This window comes from Natrix helvetica, assembly GCF_964273705.1.
Source record: "Natrix helvetica genome assembly, chromosome: 7".
In the NCBI taxonomy this organism is placed as follows: domain Eukaryota; kingdom Metazoa; phylum Chordata; class Lepidosauria; order Squamata; family Natricidae; genus Natrix; species Natrix helvetica.
The window spans coordinates 66,362,166-66,378,522 of NC_138558.1; the positions used below are offsets into that span (position 1 = coordinate 66,362,166).

General features: G+C 43.5%; 1 protein-coding gene across 1 annotated transcript in view; it reads right to left on the bottom strand.

Annotated features, from left to right (window-relative positions):
• Positions 1-16,357, bottom strand: part of NFXL1 (nuclear transcription factor, X-box binding like 1) — a 66,036-nt gene that overhangs the window by 14,159 nt on the left and 35,520 nt on the right. The window contains exons 16-20 of the mRNA XM_081959712.1: positions 14,575-14,715; positions 13,500-13,666; positions 12,166-12,235; positions 11,011-11,115; positions 4,762-4,848 (exon numbers count right to left, since the gene is read on the bottom strand). Of these exons, the coding sequence (XP_081815838.1) occupies positions 4,762-4,848; positions 11,011-11,115; positions 12,166-12,235; positions 13,500-13,666; positions 14,575-14,715 (570 nt within the window). The remainder of the gene's footprint in view (positions 1-4,761; positions 4,849-11,010; positions 11,116-12,165; positions 12,236-13,499; positions 13,667-14,574; positions 14,716-16,357) is intronic.

Below are 16,357 nucleotides of genomic sequence, written 5' to 3' on the forward strand. Positions count from 1 at the left end.
GACGCGTATGTCGCAGCCCAACTCCTCCCACCCCGCCCCAATGCTAACAGAATCCAGGCTGCTTCCCTTCCCCACCATCTCTTTAGCGAGAGGGGTGGCAGGTGGGGTGGAGGAGAAGTGAGAGGTGTGGAGCGAGACCTGCCTTCTCTTGTCGTCTCTTCTCCCCCCCTCGCCGGGCATGGCAGGCTTCCTCTGCAGCTTCCAAGCCGGGGCAGAGAGGAGGCAAAACGCTCACCCCTGGGGATGAATCAGACGCTTCACTGGAGAAACGGCCCCACGCCAGCCCCGGCTTCCTAACTCTCTCACTCCCCAGATTGTCCCCCTCGCAAAGAAAGCCCAGCCCGACACAGGGCGGTAACAGGACACATCAGAGCAGTGCCAGCCACTCGCTCGGCTGGCGCACATAAGACCCCCACCCCACCCACCCCCGATAATAAGCCCAAGGCCATATTTCGTGGGTCAAAATAAAATAAGCCCGTCTTATTTTCGGGGAAACACGGTAGCTTTGGAGCGGGTATGACATCCTGCTCCTGCACTTGTTCCACAAAAAGGCGGTCAGTGAAGTCAAGGCCCACAGCCATGCTATCCTGAGTGGTGCCCCCCCCCAATATTGGCAGTTGCCTTAGCTTTGTATAAAAGTGACTTAAATAAGGCGGGCCGGAATAAGCCAGAAAAGGCCGGAGTTTCTTGCACCGGACCATCGACATCTGACAATTCTAGGACAGCAACGTCTTCCAAGGATAGAGCCTTCACTGTAAGCTGAAGGTGGTGGTGAAGGAGGATCAGCCTGAGGAATAGAAAGATCCCTGGCAATGCTGGCAGGAGCAGGACGTTGGGCCCTGCGCTGCAGCTCTGCATCCACTCCCTGGGAAATAGCGGAAGAAATCATGTTATGAAGTTCTGGGGGCAGGTGAAATTCGGGCCCATCACTGGCTCTGAGGCCAGCAGCTGTTGGCGTGAACATGGCCGCAGGTCCTGATTGCGGGGACGCTTGACCCATGGTCAGGCCCAATGCAGATAGATCTGGGATAGATAGGGGCCCCAAATCCCTTTCGTCCGCACCCCTCCCCAGAGGCATGGGGAGATCGGGGGACCAGCCCTGGATTCCCGCTGGAGGAATCGAGGGAACAGGGGAATGGCGCTCGGCCACTAACCTAGGAGGTGACCTAGGGGAAGGCCCAGCAGTCAAGGCTGATGGTTTGGCCTTCTCTTTGCGCTTGGCAGCTCTGTCCGGGGCTGCAGACGAAGTGCATGCTTTATGTTTGGAGGCCCTAGTGGTGGTTCTACCGGCCCTGGTGCTAGGCCCAGGGGTCTCAGATTGCAATGGGAGGGAACTGGGAGTTCCATCGCTGCCTCCAGAAACAGAAAGATCAGCCATAGTAATGCAGGAAAGCGGAGAGATTTGAAAGGCTCAAGCTCACTTCTGAAACCAGGATAAATCGCTGATAGAGTGGTGAACTGACTCGATACGGTGCTAAATGATGGCGGCGAACCGACCTCTGCAGCACAATGATTCGCTCCATCCTCAATCGCAATTGAGCGCGCCAGGCAGGCTCCACCCTTTCCTGCTCTCGATTTGGCGCAAAGGCACTAACGGCCAAAATGGCTGGCGCTAACACCCGCGTTGGTGCAAAATTCAAATTGCAAGCCCCCTAAAAATGGCCACCATCTTATCCCCGCCGGGGGGGAAGGAGGAGTGCCAGCAGCCGAATTGGCGCGGCAGACTCACCCAAGCGCTGAGTGGCAACTCGTCTCTAATAATGGCCACTGGCGGAAAGATCGCGATGCCTTCCCCAGCGGCAGGCAAATAGAACAGTGAAACGAACGGGAAGCGATATTGGTGGGCAGTTGCAGCCTGCGCCGACACGAGAGCGGCGAACTGACTCTCACCACGGCCACACATCAAAATGGAGGGCGGCAAACCGACCCTCTGCTGATTAGTCCGTTCAAGCGCCCTACGATCAATAGTCTGCCGCAAGTTCCAGCGGAGGCTAGAGTTGCGAGGAACCAACAGTTCAATAGGAAACAAACCGACAATTCGTAGTCAAAAACTTACTGAAGGAAAAAGGAATCCAAGTTAAATGAGCTAAATTTGTCTATTATCCTAGAGGAGAAAAAATTTTTGCGTCTCTTTAAGGCTGAACTGAGTTAAAAAACTGAACTACCTCAGTCAGAGGAGGCATGGTCAACAATTAAGTAACTCAGTCTCTAGGCTAATGGACAAAGTTAACCCATGCTTGGATTCCCCAAGCAGCGCACAGGAGAAAGAGAAGATTTTGTTTTATATGTGCATTTTTGTACTAAGTGGTGGAGTACCAAGATATGATCCACTGTAGATCTACCTTCCTTAAAACCGGCTTGTTCGTCTTTGATTATCCCCCTTGAAATTAGACAATCCTGAAATTCATACTTTAAGTGTTTGGCATACAGTTTACTAATAATGCTTCTCGGCTTCCTTTTGCCTAAGATCAAGTGTAATGGCATTACAAAAAGCTTTCCTTCTAAAGTCAAATGGACTAATTTGGAACATATTTTAATTTATTCAACGAGGGCACGATGCTGCATTCCCAGTTTGTCACTTCTGAATCCTATTTGGTTCTCCTGTGTGAAGTGACTGCTTTGTTTCCCCAATGTACAGATCTGCACATGCCTTGCTAGACTGCACTGCATATCCCCCATTACTCTATTTGTGTCTGGGTATTTTGTCCTTGAGCTTGGATAAGCTTCTGTCTTAATGTATACCGGCGTTTAAAGTGTGCAGGTATGTTGTATTGATTGAAAATCCTCCTGAGCTTTTCAGATATTCCTCCAACGTATGGAACAACAACGTTGCTGTTTGTTGCTCGTCTTTGTCTATTATGAAAAAGCTCCTGCTGGATCATTTTGTGGATTTGTTGAAGACCCAGTTAGGATAGCCACAAGTTCTGAGGGCCTCCTTGATGCTTGCAAACAAAAACCAAGGGTGTACAGTTGTCTTTTGGAAAAAGCACCTTTGGGCCAATCATGGCCTGGATTGACAATTTTCATAGACATTCCAGCCTCACCCACATATGTGCAAAGATCCCAGGCTGTCTGGGTCATCCCAATGTGACGCGTGGAGCCCCTGCAGTGTGGCTCTTAGTCACCAGAAAAACTGCTCGTCTCCTCTTCGAGTTCTGATTTTGTTATAATGCCAATTTCTCCAACATGTAGAATATGATCATGCTTCCCTCAAACATGATTCCTATTGTGTGGAATATCCATTATAGATTTCAAACAAATTGCTTGACAGTGGGCTGTGCAAACAGACTGTGTGTCATGCATGTGAGGAGGAGTCAGAGGAGTCAGAGTCAGGTCTCTTCCCTCAAGGCAGCAAGGCTGATTTGTCAGAAGCAGGTGGGATGCAAGAAATTAATTCACTGGACTTTTCCTAAAATGAGTCAGTCAAGTTTATAAAGCACTCAAATAGTTGACAAATTCTGTGTTCAACTGCTAGGAATGATGGGTTCCTGACGTGGACAAATAACAGAACTAAGGATCTGCCCTCCAGATTGCTCCACTGCTCTCAAATGCAGAGATCTGATCACAGGGATGGCAGATTTGAGGGCAAATATATTTGTTTCCGTATCTAGGACTTCCACTTGTTCTGTTCCCTGATTGGGTGTTTCACATCAATAACTACATATTTCCTTTCTTTTTTGGCACAAGTTGCTGCACTGCCATCTGGCATGCAACATGCCAAGGCTCAGAAGTGAAAAACTGGGAATGCAGCATTGTTTCCTCATTGAATAAATTAAAATATGTTCCAAATTAGTCCATTTGACTTTAGAAGGAAAGCTTTTTGTAACACACAGCCTTTTTTAAATTTCTTTGTTGGAATGCCGTAATGCAAATGCTTTTTATTTGCATTGGCAATGCCTATTCATTAAATATAACTATTAAGAAAACTATAACTTAGCTATAGATCACCCTATTATTGATATGCTGCCCAGTAATATTTCCACAGAGCAGAATAAGCTGATCTAAGGTCCTGCCAGAAACATCATAGTTACTATATGGAATTTTTCCAGCCTTGAAACAGATACAGTGGGGCAAAAAAGTATTTAATCAGCCACCAATTGTGCAAGTTCTCCCACTTAAAAAGATGAGAAAAGCAACCAAATGAAGATGTACATCTATAAAAAGGCTCAAGAAACCACCCCGATGTAAATTATGGAAAAAACAGAGGAATAAATAAGAGTTAAAATTACTGCAACCTAAAATGTGTGAGGACACATAGCATTAAAGAGCAAAACAATGGAAATGGATTATGGTATATTATACAAAAGCAACATCCCCTACAATATTTTATCTAACTCTGCACTGTTCTTGGCTCAGCTCATTCAGCCAGATTCAATCCCATTTGGTGACTCTCTGCTTTATTCAAACTACATAGGGGTGGTATTAACTTCCCTTCCCTACTGGTTCGCAAATGTGAGCGCACACGCCACCTCCGCGCATGCACACAGCCTTCCGCGCATGTGCTTTTGGTGAAAAAAGGACCTAAATGAGATGCCATAGGGCTGGGGCGAGTGGGCAGGGCCAGCCACAATTTCTGCTACCGTTTCGAGTGAACCGGTCTGAACTGGTAGAATACCATCTTTGCACTACATACAAATGAACTAAAATTAACATGCAATTGCTGTTTAATTGGCCGACCCAATAATCTTGGTAAGTAATCCTGCACACATTTTCATCACTCAAAATAGCAGCAATATATTGTAATTGCAAAGGGCAAATTACCTCAGAAGCTTTCCGTTTCATTTCTTTGCATACCGCGTCACATTCTAAGACAAACTGACCTTCGCGAACTTCACTGCATAGAAGTTCCTAGGAGAAAAAATTGATTAAAAATAAATCCTTACTCCCCTCCCCCCCAAAAATTCTGAATCTATTATAACATTATTTACTGCAAAGGAATGTTCAAAACAAAAAATTTTCTTCTCCCAAAGTACACATAGCTATTTGTTTATATTTCATGTTTCTAAACTGTCCATCTCCTTCAAAGTGAGGCTCTAACCTGCTCCACGTTATTTGATTAAGATGGGCAGTCATGTGGAAGGAAGGAAGGAAGGAAGGAAGGAAGGAAGGAAGGAAGGAAGGAAGGAAGGAAGGAAGGAAGGTAGGAAGGACATGGGTAGAAAGGAGATGAATAATCGAAGGAAGGAAGGATGGAAGGACATGGGTAGAAAGGAGATGAATAAGGGAAGGAAGGAAGGATGGACATGGGTAGAAAGAAGGAGATGAATAATGGAAGGAAGGAAGGACAGACATGGGTAGAAAGAAGTAGATGAATAATCAGAGGAAGGAAGGAAGGACGGACATGGGTAGAAAGAAGGAGATGAATAATCGAAGGAAGGAAGGAAGGAAGGAAGGAATTCTATTGCACTCATCTGCTAGCTGGATACCAAAATTTCCCTTCTTTTTACATCCCACATCCTTCCAAGTTGGGAAGTTTGGAAAGGAGGAGAGGACAGGATAAAGGGAATTGAAGATCTATCCACCCATTTGTTAGATCATTAGATAACATACAACAAATGTCTTGTAAGCAGAACCCACAAAAGTAAGAAATAACTAATAATAAACATACAGGGAATCGCTGGGGTGGAGTGTGTGTGTGGGGGGAATATTAAAGGTGTCTCCCAGGCATTAAAGGGCCTAACCAGCATTCTTCTTACCGTGTTTCCCCGAAAATACGACATGTCCTGCTAATAAGCCCAGGCCTGGTTTTTGCCTGGTTTTTGAGGTGGGTGTAAATATACACCCTCCCCCAAAAATAAGCCCTAGTGAAAGGGTGCCGTGGCAAGTACAGGAGGAAGCCCTTCCCTTCCCTGGTCACCTCAGCGCTTCTCAGCTCCTTAATCGGATCAGTTGAGCCATTAAAAAAACAACTGATTTGCGGGTGCTGCTCAGGCCGTGGCCTCCAGCAAGTGCGGCTGCTTTTGCCATTGATTATGGCCACAAAAGCAGCAGGAGGCCAAGTGAGGCACCCCACGCGTCTTGCACCGGCCTTTTGAAGCGTAGTGTAGCAGCAGTTATCCACAATTTTTTTATCATTATTTCGTCCTGACCCACATGGTCCAGTGAGCCACGTGGATCGGGACAAAATAAGGGTAAAAAAATTGTGGATAGCTGCTGCTACAGTACCCTTCGGAAGGCCGGCTTGAGTCTCCTGCTGCAAAAGTGGCTGCGCCCGAGACTGCTTTTGGGAGAGGAGGCAAAGGGGAAGCAATCAGCTTCATCTCGCCCTTGCCCTCAGCCCCCCCTTCGGCTGAGCTCAAGCAGAGAAGTGGCCCGCAGGGTTTCAGGAGCAAAGTTGAGGCTGACAGGAGTCAGGGCAGGGGGCAATGTCCAGTGCGGCCCCAGCGCTCTTCTTTCCTTGGAAACGGAATTGTGGGAGTGGGAAACGGCATTCCCAGGAAGGGTGGGTATGTCGGTATGTGTATAAAAAACACAAAGCCAGGGAGCCAGCGGCCGCGGATTAAGGAGCTTTGTGAAATGTTACGCCTACACGCAAAGTTTGGCAAGGAAGGGAGAAGAGATACTTCCCTCTCTTGGCAATGTTTTGCTTGAAAATATTTGAGAATCAGCCAAAGAGAAGGAAGAATGAGCCCTGCAAGGAGATGCTGCAGACACTGCTGCCTGCAGAGACACAGACAGAGCGAAGTTCATTGAAGACCTCTCCGGCCAGCCCACAAGACTATCTCAAGGGGGAGCGGGAGGAGATTTTCTGCACATCAGCAGCGGCGTCTTCTCACAAGGCTTCTTCTGACATCCCCAGTTGTATGGATTTCCATGTCTTCCTTTATGGGATGTTGCTTTGCACCTGGGACATCGGGAGAAGCCCTGTGAGGAGACGCCGCTGCCAATGTGCAGGAAATCCCCCCCCCCGCAGATCATCCTTTCAAAACGTAGTTTCACCAGGATGAAGAGGTGGCTGGAGGCGGTGTTTGCGTCTGGTTGGGCTTTCTTTGCAAGGCGGACAATCTGGGGAGCAAGCCTGGGCTGGTGTGGGTCCGTTTCTCCAGTGAAGCTCTGATTCATCTCCAGGGGTGAACGTTTCACCCTTCGTCATCTCTCTGCCCTGGCTTGGAAGCTGCAGAGGAAGCCTGCTATGCCCGGTGAGGGGAGGGAGAAGTGACAGCAAGAGGAGCCACATCTTGCTCCACACCTCTCGCTTCTCCCCCACCCCACCTTCCACCCGTCTCGCTAAAAAGATGGTGGGGAAGGGAAGGAGCCTGGATTCTGCTACCATTGGGGCGGGGTGGGAGGAATTGGGCTGCGAGACATGCATCCTACCCAAGACTTGCAGCTCTGTCGCGTTCCTCAGTTTTTTGTCCAGGGAAGTTGAACTCGCGAGATTTTTTTTTACAGGGTGTTTCCCTGGACAAAACAGCCAGAAACATGACGGAGCTGCAAGTCTTGGGTAGGACGTGTGTCTCACAGCCCAACTCCTCCCACCCCGCCCCAATGCTAACAGAATCCAGGCTGCTTCCCTTCCCCACCGTCTCTTTAGCGAGAGGGTGGCAGGTGGGGTGGAGGAGAAGTGAGAGGTGTGGAGCGAGACGTGGCTTCTCTTGTCGTCTCTTCTCCCCCCCTCGCAGGGCATGGCAGGCTTCCCCTGCAGCTTCCAAGCTGGGACAGAGAGGAGGCAAAACGCTCACCCCTGGGGAAGAATCAGATGCTTCACTGGAGAAACTGCCCCATGCCAACCCAGGCTTCCTAACTCTCTCACTCCCCAGATTGTCCCCCTTGCAAAGAAAGCCCAACCCGATGCAGGGCAGTGACAGGACACATCAGAGCAGTGCTGGGCAACCGCTCGGCCGGCGCAAATAAGCCCCCACCACCGATAATAAGACCAAGGCCATATTTTGTGGGTCAAAATAAAATAAGACCCTGTTTTATTTTCGGGGAAACACGGTACAAGAAGAGAACGGCAACCCATGTTAGTCCAGAATGGTGTGTAGTGCACAACGAAAAGTCACACGTAGGGGTTTCTGCAGGATTTGTAATAAAAAGCCAAAGTAGTGGCTTTTTCAAAGTTAATTCAGATGGAGAGATCAATATTGTAATTCTCTTTCCGAAATTATCTATTAAAGGTTGTTTGCCGTACTAACTGCTGAAAAATATATCTGCCAGTTTGTATCTTGCTGTATTTTAGTCTCAAAATAAATTAAAATTCAGAAATTTACTTCCTATGGTTACTCATATCATATTAATGTAGATGTCAAAATGGCCATCACTACTGTTATATTTAATTTAATTATGGCATCCATCCCTCTCACATTATCTAGCTTTAATTTTATTTGTTGGTATTAAATTTGTTGTACTAAATATATTGTTATGTTGTTCACTACCTGGCAATAGTCTGGCAAATAGTCAATATTACATTACATTACACACACACACAAACCCATATAACATAATCTAACTTTTTACTAGGAACTGAACTTCCTTTTTCATTCATGTCATTTTGTAATACATGAAATTAAGTTAAGCATCACTGGCATTTAATTACCATATTTTTCAGAGTATAAGACGCACCAAGGTTTTGAAGAGGCAAATTAAAAAAAAAGTTTTTACACTCTGCAAACCTCCCCAAAACAACCCGTTTTTCACGAAAATGGGCCAGGTTTTTTTTTCAAAAAAAGGGCATGAATAGCTCTTAGGAGGCTTGTAGAGTGTTCCTGGGGGGTCGGGGAGCCAAAAACAAGCAAAAAACGGGCCCGTTTTTTTTGTCAAACATAGGGCATTCGGAAGCATATAGAGTACTCCTGGGGGTTGGGGGGGGGGGGGGAAATTGAGCAAAAAACAACTCATTTTTTGCTCCTTTCTGCCTTCCCCAGCCCCCAGGAGCTCTCTGGAAGCCTCCTAAAGGCTCTGCATGGTCATTTTGGTGAAGGGGGCGGGGTTTCATGAGGCAAAAATATGCTGTATTCAGTGTATAAGACGCACCCAGATTTTCAGCCTCTTTTTTGAGGGTAAAAGATGCGTCTTATACTCCAAAAAATACGGTAGATTGTTTTAGATGGATTTAAACAATTTCCCACAATGAATTCCTAATTTACAGGATCCAGTCTGGGTTGGTCACTGAGACCAGAGGTTCTTTCTTCCGAGTTTTGGGACTCGTGCTGGAGCCCGTCTTCAGGGAACTCCTCTCTAGCAGAGTGTGAATTGAATTAAATTCAGACTGAATTAAATTCCTAATTTAATTCATTATTCAAAATATATGCATAATATTTATATTATGAATATTACTACAGGACACTGGTTTATGACATATGCCTCTGCTTGACTCTCAGAAGTGTGCTGCCTAGCTAATTTCAGAATATCCTATTAGCATAATTAGTAGCATTCAAGGAAGAAAACCATACAATTTTTAATGGGTAATTGGACAGATAATCATGAAATTATCTGTCCTGAAATGGAATGTAACTTTCTGCCTTTCTTTATCTGGTTAACATGTCATCACCAATCTAAAAAATCACATCCAGCCATATACAAGTGATTAAATGGAAAAATTACCCATACCTAAATTCAATTCCACATTAATTAAGCCATAAATATCCTAGGTAGGGCTTAAAGAATTTCTATTGCCACTATTTCAACTACATATATAATACTTTATCTAAGTCTTATGCAAAGCAGCCCCAAAAAATACAAAGAAGAGCTGCTAGAGAAGAGTTTGGAAAATTCTTTCAAATTAAGGATGATTTCAAGAATGAAAAAAATGAAAAGCCCACATAAGTTTAAAAAAACACCACCACCACACTAAGACCCATCTTGTAATTTGCACTTAAATGTGTATATACCCAGAGTTGGGTGGCATATAAATTTAATTAAATTGTTACTAAATTGCACAATGTTAATTACTAATACTATTGTATTATTATTACAAACCTAAAAATCTAGCAATTTATACCATTTAATTAATACAATGTATATTTCTTTGCTATGTTTCTACTTTTATTATCTTTAAGGTAAAGGTAAAGGTTCCCCTCGCACATAGGTTCTAGTCGTTCCTGACTCTAGGGGGCGGTGCTCATCTCTGTTTTTAAAGCCGAAGAGCCAGCGCTGTCCGAAGACGTCTCCGTGGTCATGTGGCCGGCATGACTAAACACCGAAGGCGCACAGAACGCTGTTACCTTCCCACCAAAGGTGATTCCTATTTTTCTACTTGCATTTTTACATGCTTTTGAACTGCTAGGTTGGCAGAACCTGGGACAAGTAACAGGTGCTCACTCCATTACGCAGCGCTAGGGATTTGAACCCCCGAACTGCCGACCTTTCTGATGAACAAGCTCAGTGTCTTAACTACCGAGCCACCGCGTCTCTTTTTATATTATCTTTAATATAGCTTTATTACAAATTAGTTAAATGTAACAAACAAAATTATTGAATAAAATATTCCTATTATTATGAACTATTTTTTTAAAATGGAAAAGCAGTATACAAGTAGTGCTTGATTTACAACAGTTCATTTAGTGATGGATTTAAAGTTACAACGGCACAAACTTATGACCATTTTTCACAGGGATGTAGCATCCCTGTGATCACATGATCAAAATTCAGATGCTTGGCAACTGATTCATATTTATGACGGTTGCATGTCCTGGGATCACCTTTTTGCAACCTTTAACAAGCAAAATCATCAGGGAAATGCGGTTTCACTTAACGACCATGATACAAATTTAACAACTACAGTGATTAACTTAACAAATGTGGCAAGAAAAGTCATAAAATGGGGCAAAACTCACTTATCAAATTTCTCACTTAACAACATAAATTTTGGGCTCAATTGTGGTCGTAAGTTGAGAACTACCTGTAGTAAATCATGAGCTGATTTCTCCTGGTGGAACAAGAGTTTCCTGTGTGACTTCCTGAAATTGCTCCAGAAAGTCCCTCATTGATAAATCACATTACACGAATGAATACATACAAAATACAATAACCTTTTTTTATGATATAGTTTACCTCAGTAATATAGCTTACCTTTTTGAGTCTCTTACAAGGACAACGGATCTTAACTTTCTGATTGCAATTCTGACAACACTCCCCTAAGTGACATATCTCTTTACATCGATGGCCACAAGGTAGCTGTAATGTCAGAGAGAAATATATGTGTCTGGCATGAAGCATCAGTTTTCCTTACTGGCATTGGTTGATTATTATACTTAAATTCCTTGTACTTTGAGCCAAGGATGCTAAGAAATCTTCTGTACAATTCATTTTTAATGCAAAACTCTTTCCAGGCTAATACCAAGACAACGATGTAGATTCATCCATGTAGTCACCAGATGTTAAACGTTACTTCAGAATTTACTAATCAACCTTCAGATTCTTATTCCCAATTATTAAAGTCATTGAATGCATTTGCCAGTGAGCATAAATGTTTTAAGGATCACTTTTGAAATCTGCCATGGTGCTACTTATCAATTTCCAATGCTACATTACTGTACTGCCATCAACAGTTCCAAATGCTTTTTTTTTTTAGGGTTTGTTGTGGCCTGCCAGCTGCTAGCAGAGCTGGCGGCAGACTCGGACAATGAGTAGGTTGGGGAGGAACTTGGGCCAGTTCTGGGGTCTGGGGAAGGCTCTGATGGATGCTCTGCGTCGGACGCAGAGATAGTGCCAGGGCCATCCAACATTTCTCAGCCACTGGAGAGGCAGCTCCCTGTGGAGGCTGAGATAAGTGGGGAGGAAGAACAGCTGGGGCCTGTTCCATAAGAGCGTATGCACACAGCTGTTAGGAGAGGAGAACAACTGAGGACAAGGAGTCGACTCAGGAAGCAAGGCACACATGGACACTGAATGGCCCCTCCCTGGCTGTGGAATAAATAGAAGGAAAGGGGAGTGGTGGTCGTAGGAGACAACAGTTCAGATTTCTGAAGATTTTGCTGATTGTGTTTTGTGCCTCAGAGACTGCTTGCCAGAACTTAATTTATAGCTTTGTGTCTGGGAGCTGAGGCCTGGCAATTATCGCAAAGAACTGATAAGGTCTGTTACTGCAGTTAACTCTTTGAAGGACTATTGTCTGGACTTTTCAGTGTGTGAATGCCATTAATTCACAGGACATAAATAAAAGGTTTTTTTCCGGGATAGGAGTCTGTTTCTTGTTTCTGCTAAGGCTGGGTCAGAACGGGTTACCTCCTTGGGGCACTGGTTTTTGCATGAACACAGGTCTTCTTTTTCTTCTGCATCAGCATTAGTGATTTTTCTGAAGAAATAGAAATTAATGGTCATTCATAAAAAAGAGACAAAATAAACAGCAAGTCAAGATATTCATTGTCTTATTTTCTATGAACGTATCAATGTTGAACTGAGAAAGCAGACAAAAAAACAGGTGAGGATGTTTTAAAAAAGAGATTGAGTTTGAACAATCAAATATAGCCTGGTCAAGGGATTTAATATCAGATGAAGTGATCATCTCATGAGAATAAAATGAAGATGTTTTATAAGGCAACACCTGAAACCCCACTGTATCTCAGGTTAAATTTGGTAAAAATGCTTTGATTCAAACTAGCCTGATAATTAGGATAAACTGACCACTATCCCAGCAGGCCCAAAAATAATAGCCCTAGTTTTAACCTTTAAACCTACTTTTTCAGGTCTTTTAAATCTGAAACATAAGCAGCAAGCAAAAGGAAGTCAGAAAGATAGATTAGCCAGCCAGTACAAAGTGCTTGTGCAGTAAAATGACAGTTCTTTTTTACTTCTACTAGTATATCAACTTGAATCAAGGCTGAAGGAAGACCCCCAATAATTGGTACCTCCATCTACCATTCCAAACAGCCCCCCTCCCCCCCAAAAAACCCAATAAAACCAAGTTGGAGCGAAGAGCTTGCTTATAGGACGGGGTTGGGGGAATTAGGCTGGCTGACAGTTCCAAATAGACCTATGTATATGTATATATCACTAACCCCGATGATGTTACCTAGTTAAGGTAATAAAACATCTGCAAGAAAATGTGGCCCGCCAGCGGCCAGCAGAGCTGGTGGCAGACTCAGACAGCGAGGAGGTTGGGGAGGAATATGGGCCAGTCCTGGAGTCTGGGGAAGGCTCTGATGAGGGCTCTGCGTCAGAGGCAGAGAGGGGGCCAGGCCCATCTGACAGTTATCAGGAGGAAACGTGTGTGTGTGCGTGTGTGCGTGTGTGTGCGCACACGCACGCACCTCACAGGGGTAGTATACACTTACGTTCCCTACCGGTTCACAAATGTGAGCACGCTCAACCTCTGCGCATGCGCAGATCCTTTCACACATGCACTTTTGGTGAAAAAAGGGCCTAAATGGGATGCCACAGAGCTGGGCACGGGTGGGCCGAGCCACTGCGATTTCCACTACCAGTACGGGCGATCCGGTCCGAACTGGTAAAATACCACCTCTGGCGCCTCATCTCCACATAGCAGTGTGAAAAGTAAATAAAAATAGCTTAAGTACCAAAAGTTGAAACAAGCAAACAAAGATTGTTCAATTGCATACATGCATTCAATGTAGAGGCTTGTCAGTTTGCAGTGACATTTTATTCGGATCATTTGGGCACATGCTGGACATTCCCCAGGATGGCATGGCAGAGGGCACACATGAAAGCATCCAGCTGGTCGTGGCTTGGAACATCCTTCTTCACACTGAGAACATTCTGGACCTGCCTAGTAAAAACAGCAAAATGTGATTTATCTCTCTCTCTCTCTCTCTCTTTTTTTTTTTTTGCTTTTTTTGGACCATCCGTTCATTTAAACGTATGCAAAGACGCTTGGCTCGCTCATGTGACAGAAAGTTAATACCCTCTTTCCCTCCAAAATAAGACCTAACTGGGAAAAAAGCCCTAGCATGATTTTTCAGGGTGCTCATAAGCCCTCTCCCAAAAATAAGACCAGTTAAGATCGTAACCCAGATGGATGCATTTAGTGCCGTATTTTCCTGAAAATAAAGACATACTATATTTTTGGAGTATAAGATGCACCTTTCCCCCCTAAAAAAGGGTGGAAATTTGGGTACATCTTATACTCCAAATGTAGCTTGTTGGAAGCTTTTTTTCAGCCCTAGTGAGGTGCTAATGAGTGAAGTTCCATTTCAAGCAAAGCAGGGAAGACCGCTTCACTCATTAGCACCTCATTGGGGCTGAAAAAAAGCTTCTAATATTTTTTACCAGGTTCCTTCCACCTGGGAGAAGCCAACTATGAAAGATTTGAAGACTGCCTTAAGAGGTACTTCTTTTGTCCAGTTTCTATTTTTGGAAGATAACCCTCTCAAGGGCAAGCCAGAGAGTTCCTGTGACTCTGTGATTTCTATTCTTTTGGGGATAATCCCTTTAAGGGAAAGACAAGGATTTTTCCTATGGGTTATGAGTGTTCTCAATGGTTTCCTTCAGGTAAGCACTGGGCTGGTTTGTTGATTCAGCTTTGTTACATTTTTAAGTGCTTAAATACTTTGGGTTGAATGCCCAGATTTAGTTAAGCCCCCACCCCCCAACTGCTGGGGAAGAAAAAAATGGCAAAAAGTGTAATTTTATTATACTATTGTGTTTGCTTGCTTTGCACTGAAAAAGATTACTTACCTTTTGCCTCTCATTGCCGGCATCTTTTTCAGAAACTGTGTGGCATTCTTTCAGGCAAGTATGATTCTGACAATCCAGCCACCTTCCACAGACTCTTTTACAGGAATACGGTCCTGCATTATGACATGGCAATGGGCTTATCTGAAAGATTGAGATAATTACTTGAGGGACACTGTAAACAACCTTCAGCTTTAATTCTACAAGCTTTCATACAAGACAAATTAACACATAAAATTTAATCCTCCTTATTTAGGACATGTTGCTTCAATCATAGATTCTAAGCAGATTACAACAGTAAAACCCTAATTATTAAGGTTGTCACAGTCAGCCAAATGCTTAGATTGGATTTAACATTTTTGTCCACCTATTGAGTCCTTCCTAAGACATGGGAAGAGGAGAAGTTGTTGGATGATGTTAAAGATATAATCACATATAAATTGTTCGAAGTATTATTATTACTTAATAAAAGCTGCCTGACTCTGATAAAATCTAGTACACTAGAAGGCAACTGGTTATTGTTGTATCACACATTTCATGCAACAATCTTGAAAGATAACTGGTTCAAATTTTGGTAAGGATGTTACTAGAGGTTTCAATAAACCTATAAATAATAAACTCTGCTCACAATAGAATACCTTATGCCACTAGGCTTGAAAATTTGGGTCTGGACAATGTAGAACTATGCCGCCTACGTCTGGCCTAAGCTTAGTACACAAAATTGTCTGCTAAAACGTCCTACCTGTCAATGACTACTTCAGCTTCAACCGCCATAATAAATGGGGAAACAATAGATACAAACTCAAAGTAAACCGCTCCAAACTCGATTGCAGACAATATGACTTCAGCAACAGAGTGGTCAACGCCTGGAATGCTCTACCTGACTCCGTTGTTACATCCACAAACCCCCCACAGCTTCAACCTTAAACTGTCTACTGTGGACCTCACCCCATTCCTAAGAGGTCTGTAAGGGGGCGTGCATAAGCATTCCAGCATCTCTAACATCCCTGTCATACTGGTCCCATTTATTTGTACTCATTTCTTATGTATATACATATACCTGCTTATACTTATATGTTTATATGTGATGTTCATACTTATACTTGTTTCTCATACATGCTTGACAAACCAAAATAAATTAAAATAAAATAATAATAAATAATAAATAATAAACTAAACAAACTATTTAGAACAATTTCATTGTGGGTATAGAGCAGTGTAGAGAGACAGATTGGATTTTTAATACTCTTATCACTCATTTTCAAAAGAATTATGTTGCTCATGAATAAATCTTTCACCTGAGCTTTTGGAAAAGAATACAAAATGATGAATTATTGTAAATAAATCCTTAGGTTTTTGTAAGAATAAAAGCTAGATGTTGGCAATAAATGTTGTCAAAGTCTTTCACTGTGGCTAATGAAATAAGTGGTTTCATTCTGCTGCTGTTTGAAGCTACATTATTAATCTGATTATCAACTCTTTTTCTTTGGCCAGTAAATCCTTTTTCAGCAAGATATACTTATTCATTTTCCTATTTCCTTTTGAAGTTGTTCAGCACGATCAGCAGTACTTATTGGATAACTACATTTATGAATTTAATATGTCAGGGTAATGGTGATTAAAAGCTGACCAGCTAATGTAAGGCTGTAAATTAAGATGATGAAATGAGGATGAGTCAGCAGAAGTATTGTGGTTTTAAGAAGCCAGGTTATTGCCACTTTAAGAAGCTGTGTATATAAAGGAGGCCATGAGAGGGCGTATTTCTTTCCCCTTGTATATCTCTCTT